The following is an 11,474-nucleotide window of genomic DNA, read 5'->3' as shown; positions in this document are numbered from 1 at the left end:
AAAATGCATGCATTGAATTTTCTGGATATAACAAGATCTGTCAAAAGTTTCTGTAAAATTATTTCATTTTTAATAAAAATGTATTTACATTCTTTCCATTTGCAAATAAGTATTCACATAGCAATGTATATATTTAAATTAATTAGCAAAACTACAGAATCTATACCACTTCCAGCCACTAAAATGTTCACAATTTTTGTTTCACATGAAAACTTATATCCCCTTAGATAAGTCAAGAATGGCCTCCTATGCCCCTCCAGCTTCCCACAATTTCGAGAGAAATCTGAGAAATAATACATCGCGGTATATTCTCTACGAGAGAAAAGCTTCACAAAGGTCCCCAAACACAACACTAAAATGCTTCGGAAATTTTTATTTCAAATGAAGAGTACTGATCCCTAGATACATCGTCAATGGTCATCTGCTACCGACGACTTTCAATTACACAAACTTAGCAGAATCCCCACCCTGTACAAATGTACCGATTTCTTTAAAGAAGTTTCCACTTTGCTAATATAGCAATAATTCAGAATGCTCTATAATTATTATGCAAGTAAAATAATCAAGTAATTAAAATGGCCTTTTCTTCTACTGTAATAAAATGTAATTCGTCAAAGTTGGTTGACATAACTAAATTTATATTTCTAATATGATGAGCAAACTGCTGGTAACCAAAGGGACTAGTAAATCATTCATAAACAAAAGAAGTATTCAGACGATCAATTATACAATTTCCCTGAATAAATCATAAAACGCATCATTACTATGATCGTTCCATCACAATTTTTCAATGCTTTGATTTACTCATTTTCAGTATTTAGATTTACTCGAGTTTTGCCACTGACAATCTCAAATTTATTTCTAAACACTATATTAGCTAATCAATGCTATGTGCTGTGCCATAATTTTGCACGAAATTTTATCGAATTTTATTTAACTTAACATATTACCGAAATATTTTATTATTATTAAACCAAACATTGAAATAATATGTGTATTTACTGGAATCAAATTTCTAAAATATGGCCATCATTTTGCTTTGTTACAATTTTTAAGCTATTTGGACATAGCAATAAAAGACAAAAATAGTAATAACAGAAACAAATTGGTGTTTTTTAGAGCTCCACAGAAAATCTAGAAAGAAAAAGTTTAAATAAAATTGAATGTAAAATATTTAGATTTTACAAAATGGGCAATTCGGAATATTTTGGAGGAATCCCAATGTTTTTGCCATTTTGAACATTTAATATTTACTTTTTAAAAATCTCCAAGCCATATATTTGAGAGAATTTTTTTAAAAATGGAAATCATATTTATCTAAAATAATTTGATGTAGTTATTAAATGTTGCCACTCAGATATACAATTTTCTATGGATGTTTCAGGATTTTCGGATCTATTTTGAAGCCTTTTCTTTCAAAATCAACATTTAAAAATCAAAAATGAAGCCTTCCAAAGTTTACTATAAGCTTAAAAAATAATTATATAATATGCAGCTTGAAAGATTATTCTGCATAAAAATATAATTAAACAACAAATAAGTCCTAAATTGTATCCAAACTGATTCTGTTCTTACTTCTTTACAGTATTATGAAAGCAATTTTTCGAAAATCATTCTTCATAACAGCTTTCTTCCATAATTTGCATTGAAGATTCATTTATGATGTTTAATAACTGAGTGCAAATTAACCACCAAGGAATTCATACAGAATTTTCAAAGGCACAAATGATTTAATCAAAATTAATTCATATATTAAATAAATGTTTTATCTAATATGAAATATAAAGTTGATTTCGTACTAAGAAGCGGCTGTTTCAAATACCGTTACATGAAAAAATAAAATCCTGGGAAAAAATTCCATTAAATTTCGGAACAAATTCTGAAAGCTATAATTTATACTCACAGTTCTTCAACTTCAGAACAGAAATATAAAAAGTATAATTCAAAAGAATAAATTGTTATGTAGAATTGTTCTTTTCTAATATGTATCCACAACAAAGTAACGGAATCAACGAAAAAAAATCGTTTGGCCCAAAAAACTAATTTTATACTATGTGATTGTTTGAAGCATGAAATTAATTTTATGCTATGAAATGATTACTGCATTTACCATTATAGGAAACAACATCATGCAAAAAAATTTCCATTAAATGTTGGTACAGTCGAAATTTTTTTTTAGTTTTCTGCGAATCACTTAGCTGTAAATTATTCTCACGACTCTCCAACTTCTGTGAATACGAATGGAAATATTAAAAAACAATTTACAAGAATAAATTGTGATGTGTAGTTGTTTTTTAATACATATATCTATGACAAAATATCGGAATCAAAGAAAAAAAATCGTTTTATACAAAAGAATCATTTAATTTCAGAGGAAAAATGGTGAACAGTTTGGAAATGTAAAAAAGATCAATAAAATCAGAGTCCGGTCTTAATTTACAACTGACATTCACTGCATCTCAGGTTAAAAGGGAATATTCTTCTTTAATCTCAAATGAATAAAAAAAACAACAAACTCAGATGGCTAAGAATGGACATTCGGCGAAACAGGTTAGAACTCTAGGAAAGAACCGGGATTGTTTTAAAAGGGAAAGCAGGGATCAGGCCCGGTTTTTTACGTCATCAAAAACACTACAGGTGAAAGATTAAACTCCCGCGGGCGGGAAAAGCAAAGAGCAAAGTAAAAAAATAATAATAATAACGGAAACTAAAATATCATCAAACAAACGAAGAGCCGAGTGTGCGTGCTTTACTAGGGTCCTGCTAACCTAGTTAGACCAAAACCAGAAACAGAATGGCGATTGGCTGTTGGGATGATTCGAAAATTTTGACGGAGGCGGAGATTGAGGGTGCTACTTTAAAACAAAAACAAAAAAAAGGTCCAGAAAAGCGGGGGGGAGCTGCATCCAACTTGATTTTCATGCTTTTGTTCTGGCTCGTTGTGGCATATATAAAGGCCAGCCACAGCATCAGTGGACATTCAAACATCTTCTGTGATCTCTTCTGCGAACATGGCATCGCGGAAGGTAGGTGAACTCTTTGGATGTTCCTTCTCTTGGATATTCATCTTAGTGCTCCATTTGATGCAGGATACCTCGATTTTACTCTTAAGGAATGGCAGTGGTTTAGATCCCATACCAATTCGTTTTTGTTCATCGAATTAAAATTGGAATGGTATTAACGTTAACTGTAGTAAAAAAACTAATTTATATATCATGTCTATAGAAGAAAAAATTTAAGAAGATTATTGATAAAAGTTATTACATTTTTGATAATCTATTAAATGTATCTTTGAAATTCCCAGCTGTTTATAATTTGTTAATTTTAATCAAATTTTTCAAGAAATTATTTTTTTAAAAAAAGATTATAATCTTAGCATTAGTATTTTGTTACGATACCCATTCTTTAAAGATAAGAAGTATGTAAATTAATGGAAATAAATTTCAATTAGTGAAAAGATGTTAATTTCTAGAAAAAATAGCAATTGAAAATCAATAGAAATCGTTCTTATTTATTAAAAATGTAAGATATACTCTCATTTTAATGTAGATTTCAAAAGAAAATTTAAGTGTTTTTAAGAATAATTCTTTCATAATTATTTTTTAAATACTTTTCCTCATTTTCATCTACTTTAATATAATATTCTCAGCAAAGCTCTTAAAATTGAAAGTATATAAAATGTAATATTACATAAAATCATACTTTTTAACGGATCCAAAATTTTATTTTAATTTTTTAAAAAACTTTTGTGATCGAGAAAATTACAGTTAGTTTCGGAAATTTTCAGAACTGTGTTATGTAAAAACGAGGTATCCTTTTCAAGGGTTTATATGTTATTGTATATTTATATTATGTTATGCATATTGTACATTGATTAATTAATTGCTTATATGGTATTTCTATGTATAAAGCCAGTGTAAATTTGTAACTTATTTCTTACTATGTTGTTTTAATAATCTTATTTTTCTTGAGAAGAACAAATTTTGCTGTTAATTAATCAACTGAATTCTGCTTTTATTTCCATAAAGTCTTATTTATAGTTTCAAAATGCTGAATACTGACGATATTTTTAAAAAAATTGAAGCTATTCCTAAAAAGTTAATTTTCAAGTGAGCATCTTAGAATTGATATTAAATATATAAATGGAATTACTAGAACTTTTAAAATAAAATGAGCTAAAGATATTTTTCTTTAAAAGGATGCATATTCAAATTTATATTTAAAGCCGATTATTTTTCTATTTTAACTAATTTTTTTTATTTTGGTACTTAATTTTTATTATTTATTGTTAAAATGTTTGATAGGATTGTCAAATCGTTATATCCTCTACTTCGTTATCCTATTACAAAATAAGTTTAATATAAAGAACCATATACTTTATATGAGAAAGATGACGATGAGTTATTAAAATATTTTAAATAATCATCGTAGAATCTTTTATCTAAAAAATTTCATTATATTCAACAATTAGTTTTTGAATATTCTATTTTTCGAAATAATATATGCACTAGTTCAGTTGAGCTATTAGTCATTTTTTTTTACTTCATATTTATACTAATTCTGAATTTTCATTTCGCCACAAAATTTCAAAGATTAACTTGCATAAACCTTACTTGAATCTTAAAATTTATTCATTTCAGAAATTGTTTCCACATTCGATAAGTAATTTTTGAATTAATAGATATAAAATTAAAATAATGTCAATAGTTTATATTCATATTATCCATGTATTAAATACTGTTCTTATCTGTTATGTTTATGTTAATAGTTATTCCTTTTGGGATTTTTGCATTTGGAACAAATAATTAAATAAATACGCTACATATTAGTCAAGATGAATTCGACAATATAAAAATGAAATCATATTCACAAATTTTTATTTTAATTCAATTCTCCAACTAAATTTTAGTAATTAATATTCATCAAATTATCAGCAAAATTTTTCTCTTTAAAAATTTATTCAGCCTCTGTCTCTGTTGGCATGATTTCCGCATTTATTTTTATTCCCTGCGGTTACTTAATTCCTTCTGAGTTATTTTCATACATTTTGACTCTTCATTGTTAGTTTATTCTAAGATTCAAAATTCTCTTTTGAACTCAATCCTTATTCATAATCGGAAAGTATAGGATGATAATATCAATGATAAAAAAAGAAATCTTTTTTTGTATTATTAACTCCTTTGTATCTAAAAGTAGAAAAAAAAAGAAAAAAAGAAACGTGGACGATATATAAAGAAAGAGCTAAATATCTTCTCGCTTCGCTGATTCGAACAATGATTCAAAAAGGCGGGAAATGCTGCAACGGCGGTCGTAGACACAAAGGATGAAAGTGAAACCAGAACTGATGTTGCTGATAACGTTGCAAATTAGGGCATCAGTAAAAACGGACCTTGCTCCTTCTCTTGCTATTGTTGGCCGATGGAAAAGTAGAAGTTTTATTGGGGTTAAAGAGTAATATTTTTATAGTATTGGGATACTTAGTGATTAAGCCGGCTCCAAATGGTTGATTGCTGTCAATCGAGTTATTTATAGACAAGTCGCCTAATCTCTTCTTTTCCAATAAATAAATATGTGATTAGTTTGGTTAATTAAAGAACATTTGAAAATAAAAATAGCTCAATTGTTAACCATGCGACGATTAAGCTGTTTGGCAGGTAATGAGAAACTATAATTATTTGGTTGAGATTCTGAGAGATCAGATTTTTGTAAATGTAGCTTGAAACCTTATAGATATTGAATGCGGAAGTTCAAGCAATAAAAGAAAGTAAGAAACCAAAACTGTTCGGTTAATCCTAGACACTTGCTCTATTTACATTTTAAAATTAATGGCAGCAAGATCTTTCTTAGTCGGAAATCATTAATATGCAAAGAAATGTTGACTGTAAAAAAAAAAAAGAAATATTCTAAAATAAAGTTTAAAAAAATCAGGAACGAAAATTCCTATTTTAATATTAATACATTAAATTAAATTATTTTCCTTTTAAAAGAATTTAGTGTCAACAATTTACTTAAAAGTAAAAGCCGCGAAAAATGGAGAGACTTTATTTGAATTCAAAACAAAACTCAAGACATTTTTTTTTTCTTTTTCGAAAGCAATAGTCTAAAAACAGTCTGCATCAGTTAAACAGGAACAAGTAGTCGTATTATAATTACTTTAAATATAAAGTGAAATTTGAAACATAAAATAATAAAATAGAAAGCAAGAAAGTTATCATCATCAAATATTGCTTCTGTAACAAGAAAAATGCAAAAAATAAAAATGATATTTTTTTCTCAATAAAAGAATACATTAATTGTATTATAATAAAGACTAGACTGACTACAAGAACAATCTGATCAGACTGGACTGATTCTCTAAAGCCAATATGCTGAAATGTTAAGATCTTTAGAACATTTTTACTTCTACTTTATTTCGCCTTTTTTAAGTCTAACAGATTGAAACCGGACGCTCTCTTTAGATATGCAGCAAATTACAAAGTCTGCATTTAGTTAATTTGATTGATTTTAAACACATATTTTTTTATTCTATACAAGATAAAGTTGATTGTAAAATGGCTTAATGTAAATATTAAACTTAGTCTTTTTTTTTTTTTTTTTGGTAAATATTTAAGACTCTATGTTAATTACGCAGAATCGTTCTTCGTTTACTTTTATCAATGTAAAATATACAACTAAATAATTGATGAAACAATAAAAACTGTTTAAATAGCGAAATGTTATGTAAAAAACTATACAAAAAAATTAAAAAGTAAAATTAAAATTAAAAGTATTAAATTAAAATTAAAAAATTAAAAGTATTAAATTAAAATTAAAAAATTAAAAGTAATCATTAAAAAGACAATTATTTAAATTTTTAAATGATGTAAAAATCGTTTTTGTGCAATAATATTTTAGGAAGTCATCATGGAAAATACTATCCCGCCTAATTTTTAATTCATTGAAATTTTATTAAAAATTTCAGAAATAATTTTATTTCGACGTGTGCATACACAGCTCTTAGAAAATGTATTTTCCAGATTTCATTCCCGGATCGAACAATTTAAAATGTAGAGGGCTAACACTCATTCATACGTTTTCCTTTATTATAAGTAGAAATTTAAATACAATGCAAACTTTAAAGAACTACAGGCGTTGAAATTTCATTGTAAATTGAAACATTCTGAAATGTATTCTCATGTTGTTTATTCTTTTTAAAAAGAATGAAATAAATGTTTAAAAATGTTTCTTTCTTATAATATGTGCAATTTCTTTACAAAAACTTTTTTTTTCTTTTTTGCAGATTTTCGTGTGGTTCATAGCAGTAGCTCTGTTGGCCGGTGATATTGCGGCGAAGAAAGCGAAAGCAAAAGAAGCCGAAATCACCAAAGAAGAAAAGGAAGCCGTAAAAATTATCTCTGACTTGATTGCCGATGCAACCAACTATGGCGGAGGAACTGCAGTAGCTGCAGGAGGATACGGCGGAGGCGATGCTGGAGGATATGGTGGCGGCGATGCCGGCGGCGGAGGATATGGTGGTGGAAGTGATGGAGGATATGGCGGAGGTGCTACCTCTGGCGGATATGGCGGAGGTGCTTCCTCTGGCGGATACGGCGGAGGTGCTTCCTCTGGTGGATATGGTGGAGGTGCTTCTTCTGGAGGATACGGAGGTGGTGCTTCTTCTGGTGGATACGGAGGTGGAGCTTCAGCTGGTGGATATGGAGGCGGAGCTTCATCTGGAGGACACGGAGGCGGTGCTTCCGCTGGAGGATATGGAGGTGGTTCTTCCGCTGGAGGATACGGAGGTGGCGCTTCCGCTGGTGGATATGGCGGAGGTGCTTCAGCTGGCGGTTATGGTGGGGCAGCCGGAGGAAGCGGTGGATATGGAGGAGGAAGCTCAGGAGGTTCTGGTGGAAAACATGCTGTACTCTTGGCCGTACCTGTGACTTTTGCCTTAGCTGATGGCGGAAAGGGAGCTTCCGGAGGAGGATATGGAGGTAGCTCGGGAGGTGGAGGAGGATACGGCGGTAGCTCTGGCGGAGGAGGAGGATATGGAGGCAGCTCCGGCGGTGGTGGTGGATACGGTGGTAGTTCCGGAGGTGGAGGTGGATATGGAGGCAGTTCAGGAGGTGGATATGGAGGTGGAAGTAGCGGAGGATACGGAGGCAGTTCCGGAGGTGGAGGATACGGAGGCGGAGCTGGAAAGAGTGCAAAGGGTGGCTCTGGAGGCGGATACGGAGGTGGTAAATCTGGTGGAGGAGGCGGAGGATACGGCGGCGGTCAAGGAGGTGGATATGGTGGAGGACAAGGAGGCGGATACGGCGGAGGCCAAGGAGGTGGACATGGCGGAGGTCAAGGAGGTGGATACGGTGGAGGACAAGGAGGTGGGCAAGGAGGTGGATACGGAGGAGGACAAGGAGGAGGATACGGTGGGGGACAAGGAGGTGGAAAGGCTAAAGGAGGTTCAGGAGGTGGATACGGAGGTAGCTCTGGAGGAGGAGGAGGATACGGAGGAAGCTCTGGCGGTGGAGGATATGGTGGAAGCTCTGGAGGTGGAGGATATGGTGGAAGCTCTGGAGGTGGAGGATACGGAGGTGGAAAATCTGCAGGTGGAGGATACGGAGGAAGCTCAGGTGGAGGAGGATACGGTGGTAGCTCCGGAGGTGGAGGCGGATATGGAGGAAGCTCTGGTGGTGGAGGTTATGGAGGCAGCTCCGGTGGAGGAGGATATGGTGGAAGCTCTGGCGGAGGAGGTTATGGAGGTGGAAAAGCTAAAGGAGGATCAGGAGGTGGATACGGAGGTAGCTCTGGTGGCGGTGGATACGGAGGCAGTTCTGGAGGTGGTGGATACGGAGGTAGCTCTGGAGGAGGTGGAAAATCTGGAGGAGGATACGGTGGTAGCTCCGGAGGTGGTGGATATGGTGGTAGCTCCGGAGGTGGCGGATATGGAGGCAGTTCAGGTGGAGGTGGATACGGAGGTGGAAAATCTGGAGGAGGTGGTGGAGGATATGGTGGAAGCTCAGGAGGTGGAGGAGGATACGGTGGCAGTTCTGGCGGAGGAGGATATGGAGGATCAAGCGGTGGTGGTGGCTTACAAGGAATTACCCTTGTCGGAATCAAATTGAACACTGTTGCTCTCGGAGGAGCTTCTGGTGGTAAATCTGGAGGAGGCGGAGCAGGATATGGTGGCGGAGCTAGTGGAGGATATGGAGGTTCTTCTGGCGGTGCAGGATATGGAGGCTCTTCAGGAGGAGGAGGAGGATATGGTGGCTCCTCCGGTGGTGGAGGATACGGTGGTTCTTCTGGAGGAGGAGGTGGTTACGGTGGCTCCTCAGGAGGAGGAGGAGGAAGTTACGGAGGCTCTTCTGGCGGAGGCGGAGGATACGGTGGCAAATCCGGAGGAGGTAAAAGCGGAGGATATGGTGGAGGAAAGAGCGGCGGCGGAGGAGGAGGAGGATATGGAGGTGGATCCACTGGATATTAATTGAAAAAGTGCCAGGCCAAAAAAAGTGAGTTTTAAAAATTGCTCTTCTCAAACTACTTATTTGATGTTAAGATTTTTTTATTAGATGCATTTATTATATACGGAAAGTAGATACATTTAAACATCATTAAGTTTCATAATTGCTTATTCGAAAAATTAAAGAATATGAATTAATTGCACATATTCCCATATAATTATATAAAGTTTCAATATTTATTTATTTATTTTCTATATTGTTTTCCATTACTAAGAGAAGATCTTAAATTGCTATGAAATGTGTTTCTACATATCTGAAGAATTGTCAAAACTTTTACATTTCTTTTATTTTTCTTTTTTTAAGTGCATATTTAATAATATTAAATATATTTTTCTTTTTGAATTGAGCAAACAACATCGACATAATTTGTTGACATAAAATATATCACTTTATAATTTTGTTTAATGTTTTCTCCAATAGGATAATTTATAACTGCCAACTGTACAGACGTCCCACAAGTCAAACAAAAGAAAAAAATGAAACCTGTTGGCTGATAGATGGGGTTGATACACCAAGAAAAATCCATGTAAATAGCGTCAGAAGCCGCCAGTGTCACCGAAGGCAAAATTATCTTTGAACTGATCCATATTGGTTTGAAGGCGAAAGCATGCGCTTCGTCGCCAATATTTCGTCCAAAGCTAAGATTCGGAGATCCCCTCAAAGGGGACTTTTTTTTAGAGGCATTTTCACCTTCAACTTCTCTCGGCAAGAGCAAGATGACCAGCAAAAGGCACTTTTTTAGTGCAATACCATGAACTGAACATAGTTTAAATTTTTCTTGACTATTTTAGCCTTTTGTTGTGTTTGCTAAGCATGAACATACTGCGCATTACAAACATGTTGACTACGGGACAATTGTAATTAAACTGTTTATTTGTGATAACACTCGTTGTCTTGGTTTATTTCTTGTTTCTATTTCTATTTAAGTGTATCTGAATGATCGGTAAAGATTTTACAAACGTACAAACTGATATCTAGATATAATGTTGAAGATGAGTAACAAAGATAGGGAAAAAAAGGTAATTAAAATAGAACAAAAAATAGAAATTTCAAACAAATAATTGATTGATTTCAGTAAATTAGTGAAAATCAAATTAAGACACTGTTATTTTCTCAAAACATAGCGAGAATATTATTTTTATATTTTTAATTAAAATAAATTATTTTATTTTAACCCTTTAAAATGCCATTTCTTTCTAGTCATGTTATATTAAAATATTTTTAGGATCGAAATTGTTTTAAGAGAAGTAATTCGTTTAGCTTATTAGATAAATTTAATTTGATTTATTAATTAATTTGGTTAATTATTAATTAAGTAACAAATCAAGACACATCATTTTGTGTGAGATAAGAAACTGAAGCTTTTAGGATATGGTTTTATCGAAAAATTCGTCAGAATTTATGCAAATCCACACAATTTCATTCAAAGATTGATGAACTTGGTGGGAAGCATACTTCTCATGGCCTTAGAAAGGGCACTCTTTGATACATAGATGTTTTCTGAAAAAAATGACGGAAGAAAATTGAATTCTGAATGTCATTAGAATCGGTTATTTCATTAAAAGTATTTCATTATTATTATTTATTTAATAAAAAATACTCTTTGAGACATGATAATAAATAATGATAGAAAAAAATAATTTCTATGCTTTACAAAAATTAGTTATTTTGTTTTAAATACCTTTTAAGGCATAGATATTTTCTGAAAAAAAAATGACAGAAGAAAATTGAATTCTAAATTTCGATAAAAATTCATTAAAATCAGTTAATACATTAAATTATTTCATCATAAGTACACTCTTAAACATCTATATTTTTTCGAAACATAGCTATTCTATATTTCCTTGAAATGATTTACTTAATAATAAGTACTCTTTGAGACATGATAGAAAGCAATGACAGAAAAAAAATCACATCTATGCTTTACTAATATTAATTAATTTTTTTAAATACCTTTTAAGACAAAGATATTTTCTT

General features: G+C 32.6%; 1 protein-coding gene across 2 annotated transcripts; it reads left to right on the top strand.

Moving 5' to 3' along the window:
* The first annotated feature begins 2,923 nt into the window (after positions 1-2,923).
* On the top strand, positions 2,924-10,380 carry LOC129962379 (uncharacterized). 2 transcript variants are annotated; one of them, XM_056076132.1, is made up of 4 exons: positions 2,924-3,026; positions 7,280-8,819; positions 8,862-9,485; positions 9,918-10,380. In XM_056076132.1, the coding sequence occupies exons 1-3, from the start codon at positions 3,012-3,014 to the stop codon at positions 9,458-9,460; spliced, it is 2,154 nt and encodes a 717-aa protein (XP_055932107.1). In that variant the 5' UTR covers positions 2,924-3,011; the 3' UTR covers positions 9,461-9,485; positions 9,918-10,380. The 2 variants fall into 2 exon arrangements, with proteins under 2 accessions (XP_055932107.1, XP_055932106.1); XM_056076131.1 differs by having other exon boundaries at positions 7,280-9,485.
* The last annotated feature ends 1,094 nt before the right edge of the window (positions 10,381-11,474 follow it).

This window comes from Argiope bruennichi, chromosome 2, assembly GCF_947563725.1.
Source record: "Argiope bruennichi chromosome 2, qqArgBrue1.1, whole genome shotgun sequence".
NCBI lineage: Eukaryota > Metazoa > Arthropoda > Arachnida > Araneae > Araneidae > Argiope > Argiope bruennichi.
This window is presented reverse-complemented; position numbering and strand designations above follow the sequence as displayed.